This window comes from Oryctolagus cuniculus, chromosome 1 (assembly GCF_051225735.1).
Source record: "Oryctolagus cuniculus isolate XC-2025 breed Fujian yellow rabbit chromosome 1, ASM5122573v1, whole genome shotgun sequence".
Lineage (NCBI taxonomy): Eukaryota > Metazoa > Chordata > Mammalia > Lagomorpha > Leporidae > Oryctolagus > Oryctolagus cuniculus.
This window is the reverse complement of record NC_142867.1, coordinates 202981154-203004917: the sequence shown is the minus strand read 5'-3', so window position 1 is coordinate 203004917 and position 23764 is coordinate 202981154. Positions and strand designations below refer to the sequence as shown.

Genomic DNA, 23764 nt, shown 5'->3' with positions numbered 1-23764 from the left:
GCACAGACCAATCCTAGGGTAAAAACAGGAGGACAAACTCAAAGAGCGGAGTGGGGCCCCAGATACCTTCCTCCACCAACTTCACCCCCACAGGAAACCAGAGGTTGTTATGTTTTGTTTTTAATCTGAGAGGGTAACAAGACTTATGGCTTGAGGAACACAAGGGTAGAAGTTTCATACTGAAAACATACTGAGTGCTAAGATGGTGAGCTTTCTGCCCAAAACACAGGCAGCAACTGCATGCTTCTCCAGGTAGGAGACCGGAAGAGTCTTCTCTGGAAATCAGAGCAGCCCAAGAGCAAGACTCCAGTGATTTCCCAGGTGACCCGGGAGACTGCCCTGCGTTCCCCAGTCCACACTGCTGCTGCACCTGCACCAGTTTCCCAGCACTTCCTGAGCCACGTTTTCACCCAGGGACAGAATAAGTTTGTCACACATGTGAGGACAACCATGTGAAATGCAGAAGCTGAAAGAGAACAGAGCAAACTGGAGAACACAGAAGCTATATACAAAGCAGAACATATCAAAAACCTATCAGTAAGATCCTCAAAGAAATAAAATACTAGTGTATTTATTGTTGATGGGCCTTGCTAAGCCACATAATAAATAAATTATTGTAAAATACATGAACTAGGAGATAGTGGTGAATATTAAAGGGAGAAATAATTTAGGGAAGGAGATCAAATATGCTAGGGAAAGAGACGGCATCTCAAACAGGTACACAGGCAATGTCTCACTGACAGAGTAACATCTAGCAGAGACACAAAAGAGGGAACAAGTGAACAAATCAAGAAACAGAGCTGAGATCCAGGAAGGAGCATAAAGAGGCAAAGAGAATTCGAGTGTGAAGCTGCAGAGCTGGTCAAGAGCAGCCAGTTCAGACTGGAAGTGGTGGGAAGACTCGGAGGAGCCGTCTTTAGGAGCTGTTTCACATTCACATTCTTGATATGTTTCAGTTACCGAAAGGAGATTTATAAAACCCTAGGAAAGTCAAACATTGAATTGGTGATGAATACATAGAAAACTAACCAAATTGAGAAAAAATAAAAATGACAGTGATGGCATTAATTCAGCATGTGATAGTAATTGCAAATGTGTTCTTAATGTTAACTGCTAACTTTTCTTCATGCTTAGAAGCCTTAAAAGCCATCTGTTTAATAGCAATCTGCTCCAAATATTAAATGAGTATATGAATGAAGTTTCTACTTTGAAGTATCCAGATCAAATCTGTTAAACTATGTTGCATGTGGATTCTTTGAGCATGCTGTTCTGTATTCCCTGGGGCCTTGATACTTGATTTTGTTGGAAGCAGCAAGCTCTCTCCATATCCCAGATCTGCAGTGTTTCACCTTATTTTAAGATGGAAAATCGGTTACTGAAGTGACCAGCTTTCCACTCTGCAAAACATCACATGTAGAAGGACAGGCCCTGCCTCAACCAATATTACAATAGTGACAGCTAGCAATTAAGGACAGGTTGTGTACAGTTTGAATTACAAATTCTTTAAATTCACAACTAAGAACATACCTCAAAAACATTTTCTAAGACCTGGATTGAGAAGCTCACACTACTAAATAGAAAGCACTTTCTCAAAATTCCTGGTTTAATGGTTATCCAGGCAATCAGGTGAACACAAAACAAACTCATTGGAAGTACCTTTGGATCATTTTATCCAAGTTCCAGCAAAGTGACTTGTCCAAAGTCAGCCTCGGAGCTGGCACTGTGGTACAGTGGGTAAAGCCGCTGCCTGCATGCCTGCATCCCATATGGGTGCCGGTGCAAGTCCTGGCTGCTCCATTTCTGATCCAGCTCTCTGCTATGGCCTGGGAAAGCTGTACAAGACGGCCTAAGTCCTTGGGCCCCTGCACCCACATGGTAGACCCAGAAGAAGCTCCTGGCTTCAGATCTGTGCAGCTCTGGCCATTGTGGCCAGTTGAACAGTGAACTAGCAGATGGAAGACCGACCTCTCTCTCTCTCTGCCTCTCCTTCTCTCTCTGTATTAACTCTTTCAAATAAATAAATAAATCTTTAAAAAACAAAATAAACAAAAATAAAGCCTGTGCATGCAGCGGGTGCTCAGGCTGCAAACGTCCTATTCCCTGTCCAGCACTTACCACATCACTCTGGGCTTGTCTGGCTGAAGGGAAACAGTGACTGACAAGGCCGATGCCTAAGCTCACTGGGCGGACCTAAACAACCTTGGACTCACTAATGGCCACTGCAAGTGCTCCAGGGCCCTTTCAGTGTGTTGTGGAAAGCAAATTGCTTCATTTTTATCTACTGCATAAAGTGCTATGAAAAGGAAAGAAAAAAGAGAATTCTTGTCCATTTTCCTTAAGAAAAAGTAGCTAATTTTCACTTTGCAACTAAGCAAATGCAGTTCAGAAATTTGCCTAGTATCAAAAAGAAATACTCACTTCACAGCTCTGCCATCTGTTTGGAATATTTGGCCTTAACTTCTGTTCACAAACAACTTTTCTCATTTCTTCAACTGATGGATCAGAAGGTACAAGATCATAATAAGGCAGCTGGTAATCCTCATGAATTCCTAGATTGGTTAAAAAAAATACAAACTATTTTGAAAAATTTATTCAGCTAATGCCAAACCATTAAAAGGATCACCCAAAGGGCCTATTACAGTGCCCAGGACTCACAGCTTTCTCTGCTCCACATCTGCATCAACAAGCTCCGCCCCTGCCCGTCTGTTCTGGGCTCACATCATGAAACTCAACACTGCCATGAGATCAGCACGGGCTTTTTTCAATGATGGTTAACTATGAGCTGTGATAACCAGATTGCCATTTTCGCCTAGAAGGCTACTGTGCAGCAAATGAGATTTTCTATTCTAGCCTCTCATTCAGTACACATGTGTGCTCAGCTGAGGATGTGAATCCTACAGAGTGCCAGTCCCTTTGTCGGCATGCAACTGTCAACTACAAGTCCTATTTGCCACTATACAGAGCCTCTGTCCCTCGCTGCCTCAAAAACCTGAGTCTATAGCTCTCGATCAATCCTGGGCTCCAAGACTAACAGACTGCTTCTCGGTAAATACTACAAAGTGCTCAATCTGAAACGAAACTTAAAAGTCAGAACAAATGTACTGAAAGTCACGGGATGGAATGATGATGTCACTGTTTTCTGTATATGTAGTCTACAGCTATCAAGTTCGAGAAAATAACCACAATCTCAAGGGAAAAAAATGTATCATCCAGGTACATGTTAAAATAACTTCCTAGCCAGCCTCTCAACCAGCGGTCTGTGACACATAAGTCTATCCCAGTGTAACAAGGAATCGGCTTCTGATGCTTGCCAAGATTCAAATGGAAACAGGAAAAGAATTCACTAAAATAAAGCTGTACAATCTGTATGTCATGTCATTCCCCCTTTGTTTTCTCTGGCACTCTCAGTGATCACCTGTTTCAGACTGTAGACACATTATATATAATTCAATAGGAAAGAATGTAATTCTTCAACAAGTTCTGCTCATGACAAACTGCTGGGAAAGAAGAGAGCAATTTACCACCAATGGAACATCGTCGAGCAATTTCCCAGAATACTAAGCCCATTGCATAGATGTCAGCACGTTTGAAGGATTCAAAATGCTTCATATTTATGGAATCATCTAGAACTTCAGGAGCCATGTACCTAAAAAAGAAGTCAATGTTTTATTTTACTGAATGGCGGCCACATTATTTTTAACTGTTCCATAAACTTTATTTCTCCACACAGAACATACATAGGCATATACAGAGTATTACATAGTTGAGAGATTAGACTAAAAAAATTCAATACACAAACTGATGTGTAAATTGATGATGCCAATTAAATCCCATGAAATGCTGAAACAGCAGTTTCACACTGTCTGCCCATCTAACAACTACAGAGCAGGTGTGTAGCACAGCAGGTAAGCTGCCACTTGGATACCTGTACCCACATCAGAGTGCCTGGGACTGAATCCCCACCTCTGTTTCCAATCCAACCAGTTTCCTGCTAATGTATCTGGGAGGCAGATGATAATATAAGTACTTGGGGAGGCCAGCTCTGTGGCTCAGTGGGTAAAGCCACTGCCTGCAGTGCCGGCATCCCATATGGGCGCTGATTTGAGTCCTGGCTGCTCCACTTCTGATCTAACTCTCTGCTATGGCCTGGGAAAGCAGTGGAAGATGGCCCAAGTCCTTATGTCTTTGCACCTGCATGAGAGACCCGGAAGAAGTGCCTGGCTTCTAAATGGCCTAGCTCCGGCCACTGTGGCCATATGGGGAGTAAACCAGCAGATGGAAGACCTCTCTCTCTGTCTCTGCCTCTGCCTCTCTGTGACTCTGACTTTCAAATAAATAAATAAATCTTTTTTTAAAAAAATACAAATATTTGGGCTTCTGCCACTGAAATGGAGACTCAGATAAATTTCCTGGCTCTTGGCTTCTGCCTAGCTCAGCCCTGGCTGCTGTAGCCATTTGAGGAATGAACCAGTGGATGGAAAATCTTTCTCTTTCAGTCACTCTTTTTTTTTTTTTCCTCAAAGTATTTATTTATTTGAGAGGTAGAGCCACAGACAGTGAGAGAAAGAGACAGAGAGAAAGGTATTCCTTCTGTTGGTTCACTCCCCAAATGGCCGCAACGGTCAGAGCTGCGCCAATTTGGAGCCAGGAGCCAGGAGCTTCTTCCGGGTCTCCCATGTGGGTGCAGGGGCCTAAGGACTTGGGCCATCTTCTACTGCTTTCCCAGGCCATAGCAGAGAGCTGGATTGGAAGAGGAGCAGCCGGGACTAGAACCAGTGCCCATATGGGAAGTTGGTGCCACAGGTAGAGGCACCAACTGTGCCAGGGAGCCAGCCCCAGTCACTCTTCTAAATAATAATCTTTTTTTTTTTTAAGATTTTAAACCAACTTTTTTAAGATTTTAACCTACTGTGCCACAGCACCAGCCCCAATCCCTCTTCTAAATAATAATTGTTTTTAAGATTTATTTATTTGAAAGTTAGAGTTACAGAGAGTGAGAGGAGAGGGAGAGACAGAGAGAAAGGTCTTCCTTCTGTTGGTTCACTCCTCAAAAGGCCGCAACAGCTGGAGCTACGCCAATCTGAAGCCAGGAGCCAGGAGCTTCTTCCCAGTCTCCAATGTGGGTATAGGGGCCCAAGGACTTGGGCTATCTTCTACTGCTTTCCCAGGCCATAGCAGAAAGCTGGATTGGAAGAGGAATAGCCGGGACTAGAACCGACGCCCATATGGGATGCCTGCGCCACAGGCAGAGGATTAACTGCGCCACGGTGCTGGCGCCTAAATAATAATCTTTTAATTTATTTTATTTTATTTTATTTTTTACAGGCATAGTGGACAGTGAGAGAGAGAGAGAGACAGAGAGAAAGGTCTTCCTTTACTGTTGGTTCATGCTCCAATGGCTGCCACGGCCGGCGCACTGCGCTGATCCGAAAGCAGCAGCCAGGTGCTTCTCCTGGTCTCCCATGGGGTGCAGGGCCCAAGCACTTGGGCCATCCTCCACTTCACTCCCAGGCCACAGCAGAGAGCTGGCCTGGAAGAGGGGCAACCAGGACAGAATCCGGTGCCCCAACCGGGACTAGAACCCGGTGTGCCGGCGCCACAAGGCGGAGGATTAGCCTAGTGAGCCGTGGCGCAGGCCTTAATAATAATCTTTTAAAAAGTGTGATTACTACAAATGTCTTTTGTCATGTTCTATGCAAGGACTATATTTTTTTTTTTAAGATTTATTTATTTATCTGAGAGGCAGAGTTAGAGAGACAGGTAGAATCACAGAGAGAAAGGTCTTCCATCCAGAGCTGTGCCAGTAGGAAACCAGCAGCCAGAAGTTTCTTCCAGGTCTCCCATGCAGGTGCAGGGGCCCAAGGACTTGGGCCATCTTCCACTGCTTTCCCAGGCCATAGCAGAGAGCTGGATCAGAAATGGAGCAGCTGGGACTTGAACCGGCGCCCATACAGGATGCCAGCACTGCAGAGACCAGCTTTATCCACTACACCACAGTGTTGCCTGTGGGATAATCTATCTTTTTTTTTTTTTTTAAGATGTATTTATTTATTTGAAAGGCAGAGTTACAGAGAAGCAGTGTGTGTGGGGGGGGGGTCTTCCATCTGCTGGTTTACTCCCTAAATGGCCTCAACAGCCAGAGCTGGCCCAACCCAAAGCCAAGATCCAGGGGTTTCCTCTGGATCCCCAACATAAGTGCAGGGTTCCAAGCACTTGGGCCATCTTCTGCTGCTTTCTCAGGCCATAGCAGAGAGCTACACTGGAAGTGGAACAGCCGGGATTCGAACCAGTGCCCATATGGGATGCTGCCACTGCAGGCTGTGGCTTTACCCACCTCACCGCAGTGCCAGCCCTAGGACTATGTATCTTAGTCTAAAAGTCTTCTCACTAAAACAAGATGGAAGGAAAGGCAAGGATATACTACAGGAAACCAAATACCAAACACAAATGAATGCCACTTCTCCTATTGATACATTACAGGGTTCTGAAGCATTAAACACCTACTAAGACTATAGATCCGGACCCACCAAGCCCTGCAGCAACCACTATGGAGGACTCCCGAGCCAGCTGAAAGTCTTGAGAGTCCCCGCTGAATCCAGAGATCATAAATACAGGCTATGGCTGCTGGCCCTCTCCAAGGCCAACACAGTGGCTCTGAAGAAGTGTTTGGGTAACAAGATGTGACAAACACAGGAAGAGTTTTTAGGTCAGAAATTTCAGCTCTTCAGCCGACCATCCATGTGACATAACCTGCATGAGATGGTTTCCTCAACTGTGAATTAAGGGTAATAATAATGATCTAAGTAGGAGAACTCAACAGATTCAACACACACACACACACACACACATATTATATATGTAAATATATATTAAATTTATTTGATATATTTTATATACAAATATATATATTAAATTTATTTGAAAGGTAGAGTTAGAGAGAGAGGGAGAGACAGAGTCAGAGAGATTTTCCATCCACTAGTTCGCTCCCCAAGTGGCTGCAACTAATGGGGTTAGGCCAGGCTGAAGCCAGGAGCTTCCTCCAGGTATCCTACAAGGGTTCAGGACCACAACTTGGTCCGTCCTCTGCTGCCTTTCCAGGCACATTAACAGGGTGCTAGATCAGAAGTAGAGCAGCTGGGACTCAAAATGGTGCCCATCTTCGACACCAGTGCTGCAATGCCTCTAACCTGCTGCCCCACACCCAAGAAATATTTGAGTATCTGTCATATATTAGGCACTTTGATGGATGCTGGAAATACAAGGCCGCTAACAAGTAACCTGCAATCCAGTGGAATAGACAGTTACAACATAATGCCCTAAGTGCCTCAACAGTCCTCATTCAGGATGCTATGAGAGCCCTTGGCAGGGACACCAGAGTCCTGAGGACCAGAAAAGGCTTCCAAGAGGAAGGAAGGGTGAAGAATGAGTTGGACCAACTGTAGGGAAAAGTAGGGTCTCGAATGCTCCGCAAAAGTAGAAGAGAAAAGCCCATTTTCAGGAATTGAAAATATGAAAATAGCTGGTCTAGCCAAAGTATAACATTTGAGAAGGGCATTAAATTTTATTAATTTAAGTTAAATTTAGAGAATACATTAAAAAGATGAAGAAGACTATTTCATAGGTTGCTTATAAATGTTAGACACTATTGTTAGGATAATTAACATAATTCATGATGCTATCTTCCAAAAAGCCCACCTTTCATCAGCATGTTTTTAAGTCAAGTCACCTTGCTGCTCTGGCACACGCAAGACCATGAGATGTCTACCTGAAGGCAACCTAATAGAATGTAAGTGTGAGTTTCAGAAAAGATATGTATATGCATATGAGAAGGAAACAGAAAAGAAACTGATTGCAGAGATACTATTTATTACAAGTATACCTTTTTGTTCCCACTCTGTGGTTTGGAGCAATATCAATTGTATCTGTGGCTGAATCATGTCTTACTGCCAGTCCCAAGTCTGCAATACAGCAAGTTCCATTCTTCTTTACCAAGATGTTCTTTGATTTCAAATCTCTATGAGCAATGGCTGGTTTTCCTAAAGAACAAAAAATTGAACATGATTGCTTAAAAGGTAGTATCAAGCAATTCTCACCTTTAGGATCAAAAGTCTCTCTTATCATCTCAGTATTAAAGAATTTCAGCCCATCTCACTTATAAAACCTTGGCCATTACTAAAGAACTGCAAGTAAAGCACTATTCCAAAAGTTGATGAAATGACATTTCTTTCAAGAAATGAGGACTATAAGATGCTCCAAAAAAGGATGTTCAACCTAAGTCTAAACACTCAGATTGAGGATCAAACAAGTTACCAGTTTGTTTGTTGGCTGTTAGTGAATTTGTTTAAAAAGAACCAGTCACAGACTGACCTAGGTCCATAAACATTCGGTGTTCAATGTATTATCTTTAATACTAACTACTAGAAAAAAAGTGCTACTAGAAATAATAATTACAATGTGGAAAACCTGGGACCCCTATACTTCTGGTAGGAATCTAAAATGGTTCAGGCACTTGGAAAGGCAGTCTGGAAGTCCCTCTGACATTAAATAGAGCTACTATATGATCTAGAAATCCCGTTCTCAGGCATCTACTCAAGATCACTGAAAACATCCACACAGAAACCTGAACACAAATGCTCACTGCAGAATATGTATGATAGCCCAAACTGGAAAAGACCTAAATGTCCATCAACAGATGAACAAATACACAGAATATGGTATATCCATACTGTGGAATATTGCTGTTATAAAAAGGAATGAAATACTGATGCATACTACAACATGGATGAAATATGGAAACAAGCTAAGTCAAAGAAAACAGGCACAAAAGGCCAGTTATTGTATGATTGCATTTATATTAAATATCCAGAATAAACAAAACTATAGAGACAGAATTAGTGGCTGCCTAGTGCTAAGGAGTCTGGGGGTCGGGGAAATGAGGATGACTGCTAGTAGCTACAGGGTTTCCTGAGTGATGAAAATGTCCTAAGGGGCTGGCATTGTGGCATAAAGCTGCCACCTGTGATGCTGGCATCCCATATGGACACCAGCTCAAGTCCCAGATGCTCCATTTCTGATCTCACTCCCTGCTGATGGTCTGGGAAAAGCAGCTGCAGATGGTCCAAGTACTTGGAACCCTGCCATCCACGTGGGAGACCTAGATGAACCTCTTGGCTCTGGCTTGGCCCAGACCCAGGTGTTGCAGTCATCTGGGGAGTGAACCAGTGGATGGAAGATCTCTCTCTCTCTGTGTAACCGACTTTCAAATAAATAAGTAAATCTTAAAAAGAGAGAGACTTCAAGATTGCAGAATAGGGAGGGAGCTTACTGCTCTAGTCTAGGGGAGGATAGTTTTAAAAGAGTGGAGAGAAAGCAATCTCAGGGAAGAGTTAGGGCGAAAACTCCACACAAACTAGAGGGACACTGTGGACCTATGTGGAGGTTGTGGACACACACAACTCAGGACCCCAGCAGCAGAGAGCCTCAGCACCAGCTCTGGAGTGACATGAGACCAGAATGCAGCAGCCAAGCTATTGGCAATCAAGCTACAGAAAGAGCCTGGCATGAGTCTGGCACAGAGCCCTGTGGGAAGACAGTATACCTGGCAACACAGAGGGAAAAGGGGGAGGGCATGTTACTCTCTCCCAGATCACCCAGTACCAGTGTCCTGTAACTAGCTGAGAGGGTGGGAGCATTTTAGACATACATAACAGCTGTGCCAGCTCTTGTCTGCACACCCAGCAACCAGCTGAGAGGAGATGCCTGAGTGTGCCTGGGAGAATTGACAGGGGGCTGGGTGCTCGTGACTATGGGAGCCTTGAGTGTGGGGACTGTGGAAACACTGGCTGTGTGGGTGCAGGGTATGGCTGGATATGTGGGCAACTCCACATGCCCAGAGACACCTGATTCCCTGGTGAGGGTCATTGCTGCATAACCCATGCTCACACTGAGGACTGCAGAGATCCTTTGTGTGGTTCTTCTGGTAGCGCAGATGAAAACTATACCCACTGGTGCTCAGGCACTGGTCTCCTTTGAGGAGAGGAGGTAAGCATGAGAATATGCCAACAAAGCTGAACAAACCTCTCCTCTGATTAAAAAAAAAAAAAAAAAGACTCACCACACCCAACTTGCATGTTACCTTGGACACTGCCTTCACCCTTCAGCACTGAACAGAGCTCCCTGACCATACCCAGCGCATGCCTCTGGGTATGTCCTGAAAGAGCACACACTCCACTAAGCAACAGATCCTAACTTCAAAGATAAAAGCTATCACAGGGAAAAAAAAAAAAAAAAACAAGAAGTATCATCACAAATGCCTAATAATATACATATGCAGGAATTCAAGAAACAAGAATAAGGAAGATAACATGACACCCCCAAAAGAACACAACACTTCAATACTAGAATGTGAAGATGAACAGACTGACAAAATGCCAGAAATGGAAATAAAAAAAACTGATCATAGGATTACTTAGAAGTAATCAGAAGTAAATTCATGAACTAAAGAAATCCATATATGACATGAATGAAAATTTTCCCACAAAATTGAGATTTTAAAGCAAAATCCAAACAAATATTGGAAATGAAGAATTTAACAGAACAAATAAAAAATAAGGTGGAAAGCCTTAAGAACAGACTCTGGGTCCAGTGCTGTGGCACCATTAGTTAATCCTCTGCCTGCAGTGCCAGCATCCCATATGGGTGCTGGTTCTACTTCCAGCCACTCCTCATCCAACCCAGCTCTCTGCTACGGCCTAGGAAAGCAGAAGATGGCCTAAGTGCTTGGGCCCCTGCACCCACATGGGAGTCCTGGAAGAAACTCCTGGCTCCCGACTGAGAATCAGGGCAGCTCTGGCCTTTGCAGACATTTGAGGAGTGAAGGAGCGGATGGAAGATCTTTCTCCCTGTCTCTCCCTCTTACGATCTATAATTCTACCTCTCAAATACATAAAATCTTAAAAAAAAAAAAAAAAAAAAAAGAACAGACTCGATGAGGCAGAAGAAAGAATATCTATGTTGGAAGACAAATCTCTCGAAATTTTACAGTCAGACAAAAAAAGAAGAAAGAGAGAAAGAAAGAAAGAGAGAAAGAGAGAAAGAGAGAAAGAGAGAGAGAAAGAGAGAAAGAGAGAAAGAGAGAAAGAGAGAAAGAGAGAAAGAGAGAAAGAGAGAAAGAGAGAAAGAGAGAAAGAGAGAAAGAGAGAAAGAGAGAAAGAAAGAAAGAAAGAAAGAAAGAAAGAAAGAAAGAAAGAAAGAAAGAAAGAAAGAAAGAAAGAAAAGGAAGAAGGAGGAAGAAGAAATTAGAAAACAAAAAAGTATTGGAGATTTATGGGATATTATCAAACAACCAAATGTATGGGTTTTAGGAGTTCTTGAAGGTGTGGAAAGACAGAATGGATTAGAAGGCTTTTTAGTGAAATGATTACAGAAAACTTCCCTAATTTGAAGAAAGGGATGTCCAAGTACAGGAAACATACAGAACCCTTCTAACAGACATGACCATAAAAGATCTCCACAACACATTGTAGTCAAAAGCTCCATGGTAAAACATAAAGAAAAGACTAAAATGTGCATGAGAGAAACACTGGATTACTTTCAGAGGATCTCCAATGAGACTCACAGAAGACTTCTCATCAGAAACTGTACAGGCTAGGAAAGAATGGTAAGATAAAATAAAATCCAAGTCTTAAGAGAAAAATACTGTGAACCAAGACTACTATACCCTGCACAGCTCTCATTTATGAATGGAGGTAAAATAAAGACCTTTCATATAAGCAGAAAATGAAAGAATTTGTAACTACTCATCCAGTCTTACAAAAGATGTTTAAGAATGTGCTACACACAAAAACATGATAATCACTATGAAAGAAGGTGAAGGCAGAAAATCTGCCAGTAAAGTATAAAGGAAATCCAAAGTAAACAATTGGAATATTTATGGAAAAATGGCAGGGCCAAGTTGTTATTTATCAATACTCACCTTGAATGTAAATGGTCTGAACTCTTCAGATAGAAGATATAGATTGGGGCCAGCACTGTGACGCAGTAGGTTAATCCTCTGCCTGCAGTGCTGGTATCCCATGTGGGCACTGGTTCGAATCCCAGCTGCTCCACTTCCAATCCAGCTCTCTGCTATGGCCTGGGAAAGCAGTAGAAGACAGCCCAAGTGCTTGGGCCCCTGTACCCAAGTGGGAGACCTGGAAGAAGCTCCTGGTTCCTAGCTACAGATCTACCCAGCTCTGGTCATTGTGGCCATTTGGAGAGTGAACCAAAATATGGAAGACCTTTCTCTCCGTCTCTTCCTCTCACTGTCCATAATTTTACCTCTCAAATCAATAAAATCTTAAAAAAGAAAAATACAGACTGGCTGAATGGATTAAAAAACAAAACCCATCTATAGCTGCCTACAAGAAACACATCTCACCAACAAAGATGCAACACAGACTGAAAATGAAAGGATGGAAAAAGGTATTCCATGCCAACAGAAACCAAAAAAGTGCCGGCACCGCGGCTCACTAGGCTAATCCTCCGCCTGCGGCACCAGCACACCGGGTTCTAGTCCCAGTCGGGGCGACGGATTCTGTCCCGGTTGCCCCTCTTCCAGGCCAGCTCTCTGCTGTGGCCCAAGAATGCAGTGGAGGATGGCCCAAGTCCTTTGGCCCTGCACCCCATGGGAGACCAGGAGAAGCACCTGGCTCCTGCCTTCGGATCAGCGTGGTGCGCCAGCCGCAGTGCACCGGCTGTGGCAGCCATTGGGGGATGAACCAATGGCAAAAGGAAGACCTTTCTCTCTGTCTCTCTCTCTGTCCATTTTGCCTGTCCAAAAAAAAAAAAAAAAAAAAAAAAAAAAAAAAAAAAAAGAGTTGATACAGCCATCCTAATATCAGACAAAACACAAAAACTGTTGAGAGACAAAGAAGGGCACTATGTAATGACTAAGGGATCAATTCAACAGGAAGATGTAACCATTGTAAATGTATTGCACCTAATTACAGGTCATCTGGCTATCTAGAAGAAATGTAAATGGATCTAAAGGGAGACACATGGCCGGTGCCATGGCTCACTTGGCTAATCCTCCACCTGTGGCACCGGCACCCCGGGTTCTAGTCCCAGTTGGGGCGCCAGCTACTAGTCCCAGTTGCTCCTCTTCCAGTCCAGCTCTCTGCTGTAGCCCAGGAGGGCAGTGGAGGATGGCCCAAGACCTTGGGTCCCTGTACCCGCATGGGAGACCAGGAGGAAGCACCTCGCTCCTGGCTTCGGATCAGCGCAGCGCTGGTTGTAGTGGCCATTTGGGAGTGAACCAACGGAAGGGAAGACCTTTTTCTCTCTCTCACTGTCTAAATTCTGTCAAATAAAAAAAAAAGGGAGACATAGACTCCAATACAATAGTAATGCAGCACTTCAAAACCCCACCTTCAGCAATGGACAGATCAACCAGACAGAACACCAGCAAGGAAACAACAGAGTTAATCGACACTATAGACCAAATGGAACTAACAGACATCTACATAACTTTTCATCCTACAGTTGCAGAATTCTTCTCACCAGTACGTGGAACTTTCTCTAGGATAGACCATGTGCTAGGCTACTAAGCAAGCCTCAGCAAATTCAAAAAAAGCAAAATCTTACCATGCATTTTCTCAGACAACAATGGAAAGAAGCTGGAAATCAACAACTCAAGAATCTCTAGAACATATGCAAGCATATGGAGCTGAATAACACACTCCTAAATGAACAGTGGGTCACTGAAGAAATCAACAGAGAAATAAAAAATTTCTGGAAACAAATGAAGATGACAATATAACATATAAAAACTTATGGTTACAGCAAAAGTAGTGTTAAGAGGAAAGTTTATAACAACTGGTGCCTATATCAAGAAATTGGAAATGCACTAAATTAGTGAGCTATTAATATATCTCAAGGACCTAGGAAAACAACAGGAAACCAAACCAAAAAAACAGGGGAAAAGAAAAAATTAAAATTAGAGAAGAAATAAAAAAATTAAAACAAGCAAAAAAAGAGAAAAAAGATCAATGAAACAAAAAGATGGTTTTTTGAAGAAATAAACAAAATTGACATTGGCCACTGGCCCAACTAACCCAAAAAAATAAACAGGGAGAAGACCCCAAATCAATAAAATTAGAGTTGAAAAAGGAAATAAAAGGAAATACAACAACAGACACCACAGAAATAAAAGAATCATCAGAAATTACTACAAAAAGATGTATGCCTAAAAAATCAGGAAACCTAGAAGAAATGGATAGATTCCTGGACACATACAACCTACCCAAATTGAACCATGAAGACTTAGAAAACCTAAAGAGATCAATAACCAAGACAGAAATTGAATCAGTAATAAAGACCCTCCCAGAAAAGAAAAGCCCAGGACCAAATGGTTTCACTGCTGAATTCTACCAGACATTTAAAGAACTAACTCCACTTATTTTCAAGCTATTCAAAACAATTGAAAGGGAGAAAATCCTCCCAACCTAGTTCTATGAAGCCAGCACCACCTTAACTCCTAAACCTGAAAAAGATACAAAAGAGAAAGAGAACTACAGACCAATATCCCTGATGCATATAGATGCAAAAATCCTCAACTAAATACCAGCTGTTCAAGTACAACAACACATCAGAAAGATCATTCACCTGGTCCAAGGGGGATTTATCCCAGGCATGCAGAGATGGTTCAACATTTGCAAATCAAAGTGATACATCACATTAACAAATTGAAGAATAAAAACCATATGGTTATCTCAATAGATGCAGAGAAAACATTTGATAAAATACAAAATATGATTTTCATGATTAAAACCATAAGCAAATTGGATATACAAGGAATATTCCTCAACACAATCAAAGCAATTTATGACAAATCCATGGCCAGTGTCCTATTCAATGGAGAAAAGTTGAAAGCATTCCCCTGAGAACCAGAACCAGACAAGGATGCCCACTCTCACCACTGCTACTCAATATAGTCCTGGAAGTTTTAGCTAGGGCCATTAGGCAAGAAAAAGAAATCAAAGGGATACAAATTGGGAAGGAGGAAGTCAAACTATCCCTATTTGCAGATGGCATGATTCAATATATAGGGGATCCAAAATACTCCACTAAGAGACTACCGGAACTGATAGAAGAGTTTGATAAAGTGGCAGGCTATAAAATCAACACCAAAAAATCAACAGCCTTTATATATATAAACAATGCTATGCTGAGAAAGAACTTCTAAGATCAATCTCATTCACAATAGCTACAAAAAAAAAAAAAAATACTTGGAATAAATTTAACCAAAGATGTCAAAGATCTCTACGATGAGAATTATAAAACATTAAAGAAATAGAAGACACAAAAAATTGGAAAACTTCCATGTTCCTAGACTAGAAGAATCAATATCATCAAAATGTCTATACTACCAGAAGCAATTTACAGATTCAATGTGATTCCAAACAAAATACCAAGGACATTCTTCTCAGATATAGAAAAAATGATGCTGAAATTCATAAGGAAACACAAGAGACCTGAATAGCTAAAGCAATCTTATACAACAAAAACAAAGCCAGAGGCATCACAATATCAGATTTCAAGACATACTATAGGGAATTTATAATCAAAACAGCTTGGTACTGGTACAAAAACAAGTGGATAGACCAATGGAACAGAACAGAAACACCAGAAATCAACCCATGCATCTACAACCAACTTATCTTTTTTTTTTTTTTTTTTTTGACAGGCAGAGTGGACAGTGAGAGAGAGAGACAAAGAGAAAGGTCTTCCTTTGCCGTTGGTTCACCCTCCAATGGCTGCTGCGGCCGGCGCGCTGTGGCCGGCGCACCACGCTGATCTGAAGGCAGGAGCCAGGTGCTTCTCCTGGTCTCCCATGGGGTGCAGGGCCAAAGGACTTGGGCCATCCTCCACTGCATTCTTGGGCCACAGCAGAGAGCTGGCCTGGAAGAGGGGCAACCGGGACAGAAACGGCGCCCCAACCAGGACTAGAACCCGGTGTGCCGGTACCGCAAGGCGGAGGATTAGCCTACTGAGCAGTGGCACCGGCCACAACCAACTTATCTTTAATAAAGGAGCTAAAATCAATCCGTGGAGCAAGGACAGTCTCTTCAACAAATGGTGCTGGGAAAACTGGATCTCCACATGCCTAAGTAGAGATCCAGTGGAAACAAGACCCCTACCTTACACTTTACACAAAAATCCACTCAAAATAGATTAAAGACCTGATATTATTAGAGATCATTGGGGAAACTCTGAAAGACATTGGCATAGGCAGAGTTCTTGGAAAAGACCCCAGAGGCACAGACAATCAAAGCCAAAATGGACAAATGGGACTACATCAAACTGAGAGGCTTCTGCACTGCAAAAGAAATACTTGGCAAAGTTAAGAGGCAACTGACAGAATAGGAGAAATTATTTGCAAACTATGCAACTGATAAAGGATTAATAACCAGAATATATGGGGCCAGCTTGTGGCACAGCAGGTTAACGCCCTGGCCTGAAGTGCCAGCATACCATACGGGCACCGGTTCAAGACCCAGCTGCTCCACTTCCAGTCCAGCTCTCTGCTACGACCTGGGAAAGCAGTGGAAGATTGCCCAAGTCCTTGGGCCCCTGCACCCATGTGGGAGACCCAAAAGAAGCTCCTGGCTGCTGGCTTCAGACTGGCGCAGCTACAGCCATTGCAGCCAACTGGTGAGTGAACCATCAGATGGAAGACCTCTCTCTCTCTCTCTGCCTCTCCTCTCTCTGTGTAACTCTGACTTTCAAATAAATAAATAAATAAATAACCAGAATATTTAAACAGCTCAAGAAACTCAACAACAATAAAACAAACAACCCAGTTAAGAAATGGGCAAAGGACTTAAACAGGCATTTTTCAAAAGAGGAAATTCAAATGGCCAACAGACACATGAATCAGGATCACTAGCCTTCAGGGAAATGCAAATCAAAACCACAATGAGGTTTCACCTTACCCCATTAGAATGGCTTTCATACAGAAATCAATGAACAGCAAATTCTGCGGAGGATGTGGGGAAAAAGATACTCTAATCTACTGTTGGTGAGAATAAACTGGTACAGCCACTGTGGAAGACAATATGCAGATTCCTCAAAAATCAGAATATAGACCTACCATATGACCCAGCCATCCCTCTCCTGGAATTTACCCCCATGTTTACTGCAGCTCAATTCACAATAGCTAAGATATGAAATCAACCCAAATGCCCATCAACTGAAGACTGGATAAAGAAATTATGGGACTTGTAACCAGGGAATACTAAACTACAGAAAAAAAAAAGAAATCCTGTCATTTGCAACAAAATGGATGAAACTGGAAAACATTGTACTTAGTGAAATAAGCCAGTCCCAAAAGGATAAATATCACATGTTCTCCCTGATCTGTGATAACTAATATAGCACCTAAGTAGTAATTTATAGAAGTGAAAATAATAACACTTCTAGATGTAATGACTTTGAATAGCCCTTGTCTCAACTCTTCAGGTACAGCTTTTTTATATACAATTTTGTTAAACTCTTTACTTAGTATAGAGTTAACTGTACATGTATAAAGTTAACTGAAAATAGATCTTAATAAAAAAATAAGAATGGGAATAGGAGAGGGAGGAGGAAGAAGGGTGGGAGTGTGGGCAGGAAGGCGAGTATGCTGGGAAGAATCACTTTATTCCTAAAGTTGTATTTATGAAATGCATGAAGTTTGTATTCCTTAAATAAAAGCTTTGGGGGGGGGGGAGACAGTGTTACAGTGAGAAAGAGAGAGAGAGAAAGGTCTTCCTTCCGTTGGTTCACCCCCCAGATGGTCGCTATGCTGGTTCACTGCAGCCAGCGCGCTGTGCCGATCCGAAGCCAGGAGCCAGGTGCTTCTCCTGGTCTCCCATGGGGTGCAGGGCCCAAGGACTTGGGCCATCCTCCACTGCCTTCCTGGACCACAGCAGAGAGCTGGACTGGAAGAGGGGCAACCAGGACAGAATCCGGCGCCCTGACCGGGACTAGAACCCAGGGTGCCGGTGCTGCAGGCAGAGAATTAGCCAAGTGAGCTGCGATGCCAGCCTAAATAAAAGCTTTCTGGGGAAAAAAAAGTATACTTCACATAAGACTTTAAATAAAACTGAATATTTTACTAAAAAAATAAAGTCCTAAAACTATGATGGTTGCACAACCTTGTGAATATTCGAAAAAACCTCCAAATTGTATACTTGAGTTAACTGTATATGTGAATTATTACTCAAAAAAGCTATTATAACCACAATAATCACGAAGATATAAAATACAACATGTGAAGTAAGCTGAGCAGCGAGCCATCGGGCAGCTGATGAACAATCACCAGAGCAGAGAGGCATACTGATATGAGACACAACACAAATACCACAGTATAAACATTCCACAACTACAACTTAGTATAAATCTACTTCATACAGTCACCTTATGTAAGAGTCAAATATGTGGCAGGTAAAACTGCTGCCTGTGACACAGGCATCCCGTATGGACGCTGGTTTGAGCTATGGCTGCTCTACTTCTGATCCAGCTCCCTGCTAATGGGAAAAGCAGTGGAAGATGGCCCAAGTGTTCGGGCCCCTGCCACCCACATAGGAGACCGGGAAGAGACTCTTGGCTCCTGGCTTCAGCCTGGCCTAGCCCTGGCCATTGTGGCCATTAAGAAGTTAAACAGAAGATAATGGATTTCTCTCTCTCTCCCCACCTTCCACCCCCTCTGTAACTCTGACTTTCAAAGTAAATAAATAAATCGTTTTTAAAAAATGAGTCAAATATAATTAAACATTTATTTAACATTGTGTTTTTAAAAATCACATTTTGCATGATACCACACATAAACATACATCTCTTTGTCTTGGATTCTAAAACTAAGATCTTCAAAAAGCATAAAGCCAGACTACATGCTATTTTTAAGGACTCACAAAAATACCACAGTATTGTCACACTGATTAGAAAAATCTCTAAACACGTTTTGCAAGTTCTTAACTCAGAGGTTTTGAACAGAAAGATACAATGTTCTCTCTTAAAAATTACACTTAAAACAACTGCAGTTGGGCTGACTTCTAAGTGTGAACAGATACTGGACCCATGAGAATTTAAAGCTTAAAAAATAAAACTGCCTGAAGAGTTACCTTGGGTACCAACAATCTCCATGTGAAGATGGGCAAGACCACTGGCTGTAGACAGAGCAAGTTTGATCATGCCCTCCACGGTCACTGTGTATCTGTTCAAGTAATCAAAAAGGGACCCATGCTCATGGTAATCCGACACCAACCACAGCTGAGTCCATGTGCCATTATCTGCAAAGAAAACAACAATAATGCTTCAGACGGGCTGTAGAACATTTATGACTCATTTATTCAACTCAGTTTTTACTCTCAATCCTAAACCACACAGCTGCAAAAGGATGCCACCTTAAGTCTGTATGCATTTCCTTCACATTTCCTTATATATTCAGTTTGTCTTATGTTTAATTTTTAAAAGACACTTATTCATTTAATTTTATCTACTTGAAAGGCAGAGTAAGATCATCCATCTGCTGGTTCACTTTCCAAATGACTCCAACAGTTAGGGCTGTGACAGATTGAAGCCAGGAGCCAGGAACTCCACCTGGGTTCTCCTCTGTGGGTTCCAGGGACCCAAGCACTTGAGCCATCATCCACTGCCTCCCAGACTGCAGTAGCAGGAAGCTGGATCAGAAGTAGAGGTGTCAGGACTTGAACTAACACTCCAATATGGGAAGCAGGCACCACAGGCAGCTTAACCCACTGTACCACAATACCTACCCATCTTACCCATCTTTTACATTCACAGCCTTTTTTGTTTGTTTGTTTGTTTTTATTTTGACAGGCAGAGTTACACAGTAAGAGAGAGAGATAGGTCTTCCTTCCGTTGGTTCACCCCCCAAATGGTCACTACGGCTGGCGCGCTGCGCCAATCCAAAGCCAGGAGCCAGGAGCTTCTTCCAGATCTCCCATGGGGTGCAGGTCCCAAGCACTTGGGCCATCCTCCACTGCCTTCCCAGGCCACAGCAGAGAGCTGGACTGGAAGAGGAGAAACCAGGACAGAATCCGGTGCCCCAACCGGGACTAGAACCCAGGGTGCCGGCGCCGCAGGTGGAGGATTAGCCTAGTGAGCTATGGCACCGGCCCCTTCACACCTTTTTAGCCTCAGAGTAAGCCCTCTACTCTCAAGATAAGGCAAATATAGATTTATAGTTCAAAGTTGAGGACTTTCTTGATTTTACACAAATAGTACCAGACTGGGACTCAGGTGCTCAGAAGAATGCCTGGGTCAGGACAGGTGTCCAGTGGTTATTTCTGGAAGGAAAGAAGGAAAAGGGAGTGTAACAGGGAGGGAAATGAGAATCACCTGGGGCCTAGTGTGAGCACAGTGGAAACTGAACAGTGTGGGACAAAACTAGAAGCAACTAGAAGCCAGCTTCTGTGAGAAATGACACAGTCTGGTGACAGACTGTGTACAGCTCACAAAGATGCCAGACAAGATGATTATGATCCCATGGCTGCTAACTTATAAAGATAAAAATAGTGGTACCTCTGACACATAGGGAAGCTGAGATGGGAAGTGAAATGAAAGGAGGGAAAAAGCTGGAAAAACTGAGTTCAAACCCAGTTTTACAAAAGGTGATTTTCAACTTAGACAACTAGCAACATGGGTTCTACAAGTTCCTTTGTAAACTGACACATGAAATGTTCTTTCTCACAGGAAAAATCAATAGCATAGATACTGGTTAAGCTCCTACACCGGACTGATCCACAAAAGCCTATTTAACCTAAACTTCCAGAAAAGTGTGTGTGTTTAATTAAAACATGAAAAAAAGAAAGCTGCAGCTTTGAGACAGCAATTCAGTACAAGATGCACACCTGCGTCGTGCTGAGTGGGCTGGATTCCAGCATCTGGCTGTGACTGGTTAAGTGACCTCAGACAAGTTTCTGAACCAATGAATCTCTGTTCCTTCTTTTATACAAGCATATTTTACTTTGTAAAATCATTAAGATTTAAACAGAATACAGGGGGCCGGCACCGTGGCTCACTTGGTTAATTCTCTGCCTGCGGCGCTGGCATCCCATATGGTTGTCGGGTTCTAGTCCTGGTTGTTCCTCTTCCAGTCCAGCTCTCTGCTGTGGCCCGGGAGGGCAGTGGAGGATGGCCCAAGTGCTTGAGCCCCTGCATCCGCATGGGAGACCAGGAAGAAGCACTGGCTCCTGGCTGTGGATCAGTGCAGCGCCAGCGTAGTGGCCATTTGGGGAGTGAACCAATGGAAGGAAGACCTTTCTCTCTCTCTTTCTCTCTCACTGTCTATAACTCTGTCAAATAAAAAAAAAATTTTAAAAAAGCAGCCAGTACAGAGCCTAGCACATGAGAACTTTAAAAATATGTTGCTTTCTTCCCTACTAGTTGTAAAACCAAAGAAAAAAACAAGACAACATTTCTTAAATTTCAAAGTTGTTAGTTGGAGAAAAGTTACTCTACCTAGTTGAGATTAAGGAGGGAGATGGGAACTGTCTGTAAGACTTGTGATACCAAAAAAAAGAAGACCTAAATGAAAGATCTCTGCAAGTGAGATCCCAGTGAAAAGAACGGGGCCATCAAAGAAGGAGGTACCTTTCTCTGAAGGGAGGAGAGAACTTCCACTTTGACCCTGTTGGAATAAGATCGAAGTCGGCGAACTCAAAAGGCTTCCATAGCCTTGGCAACTCATGACTAGAGCCTAGGGAGATTACTGACGCCATAAACAAGAGTGTCAAATTGTTAAGTCAACAACAGGAGTCACTGTGTACTTACTTCTCATGTGGGATCTGTCCTTAATGTGTTGTCCAATGTGAAGTAATTTATAACTAGTACTGCAACAGTATTTTACACTTTGTGTTTCTGTGTGGGTGCAAACTGATGAAATCTTTACTTAATATATACTAAATTGATCTTCTGTATATATGAAAATGAATCTTGATGTGAATGGAATGGGAGAGGGAGCGGGAGATGGGAGGGGTGCGAGTAGGAGGGAAATTATGGGTGGGGGGGGAAGCCATTGTAATCCATAAACTGTACTTTGGAAATTTATATTTACTAAATAAAAAAAAAAAAAGACTTGTGATACCAGTTATTAACTTGTTTTTTTTTTTTGTTTTTTTTTTGTTTTTTTTTTTTTGACAGGCAGAGTGGACAGTGAGAGAGAGAGAAAGGTCTTCCTTTGCCGTTGGTTCACCTCCCAAATGGCTGCTGTGGCCGGCGCGCTGCACCAATCTGAAGCCAGAAGCCAGAAGCCAGGTGCTTCTCCTGGTCTCCCATGTGGGTGCAGGGTCCAAGGACTTGGGCCATCCTCCACTGCCCTCCCGGGCCACAGCAGAGAGCTGGACTGGAAGAGGAGCAACCGGGACAGAATCCGGCACCCCAACTGGGACTAGAACCCGGGGTGCCGGCACCACAGGCGGAGGATTAGCCTAGTGAGCTGTGGTGCCGGCCTAACTTGTTCTTTATAACCTAGCTCTGTCCAAATTTGCACCTCTTCTTTTCCTTGATATAAGTATGTCAATAGGTTATCTGAATGCCTATTAATCATGACTAAACTTTAAAAGGCTCACAAACACAGAGATGAAAAGGAACACAGGCAGATGGAAAAAACATTTTCTGAGGTGATAGACCAGGGAGGAAGAAGGAAAGTTATGAGGCCATGTCTGAAATGGACTTAACTAAACCAGGAAGATAAAGATAAATAAAAAGGTAACAGAGGTGGAAGGTTGGGTTCTACACAAAGTCCATTAATCCCTGAAATGAGAAAGAAGGGGTACAGAAGAACCAACAGAGGCAGCTAGTTCCCACAGTGACCACCAGATGACAGCACCAGCTTGGCTGCTGCTTGAACAAATGGGAAAGGAACGTTCAGAGCACAGTAGCAGCGCGCTTGCAACTTGGAACATGCTTAAAACGGGCTGTGGGTGCAGCGGGTTAACGCCCTGGCCTGAAGTGCTGGCATCTCACATGGGCGCCGGTTCAAGTCCTGGCTGCTCCACTTCTGATCCGGCTCTCTGCTATGGCCTGGGAAAGCAGTAGGAGATGGCCCAAGTGCTTGGGCCCCTGCACCCATGTGAGAGACCAGGAAGAAGTTCCTGGCTCCTGGCTTCAGACTGGCACAGCTCTGGCCATTGCAGCCAATTGGGGAGTGAACCAGCGGATAGAAGACCTCTCTCTCTTTCTCTCTCTCTCTCTGCCTCTCCTCTCTCCGTGTAACTCTGACTTTCAAATAAATAAATAAATCTTTTAAAAAAATACTTTCTTCTAAAAAAAAAAAACAGGCTCTGGGTGAAATTTAAGCTTCAAGATGGAGACTTCAGAATCACCACCATGGTGGAGTTTGAAATCACAAATATGGGTAAGTTCTTTAAGGGAGCAATTACGTTTTTTACAGTTAGAATCTCAAATGAAACAGCAGGGAGACTAAGAGTTTAAGAAAACCAGACAACTATTAAGTAGTAAGAATAAATAAAGCCTAAGGTCACAGAACAAGAGAGGAAGGTTTTGTTAAAATTTGGGGGAAAGGTTACCTAGTGTCAAAGGAGAAGAAAATGAGAACCTAGGATTTGGTCAGACTAGAATTAGTGCTTTCAAGTGTGTGTATTTGTCTTGTTTTTAAATTAAGTAACATTGGATTGCCGGTAGCCACTGATAACTGATGCCTGCATACATCACTGCCCCATCACATTCAAACATTTTATGTCTCCTCATGTGATGCAAT

General features: G+C 42.8%; 1 protein-coding gene across 3 annotated transcripts in view; it reads right to left on the bottom strand.

Moving 5' to 3' along the window:
- The window catches only part of TGFBR1 (transforming growth factor beta receptor 1), a 73213-nt gene that overhangs the window by 4698 nt on the left and 44751 nt on the right, over positions 1-23764 (bottom strand). For all 3 annotated transcript variants that reach the window (XM_051843628.3, XM_051843640.3, XM_051843634.3), the window contains 4 exons: positions 19143-19310; positions 7880-8036; positions 3522-3646; positions 2419-2549 (listed from right to left, as the gene is read on the bottom strand). In XM_051843628.3, coding sequence (XP_051699588.1) covers positions 2419-2549; positions 3522-3646; positions 7880-8036; positions 19143-19310 — 581 coding nt within the window. The remainder of the gene's footprint in view (positions 1-2418; positions 2550-3521; positions 3647-7879; positions 8037-19142; positions 19311-23764) is intronic.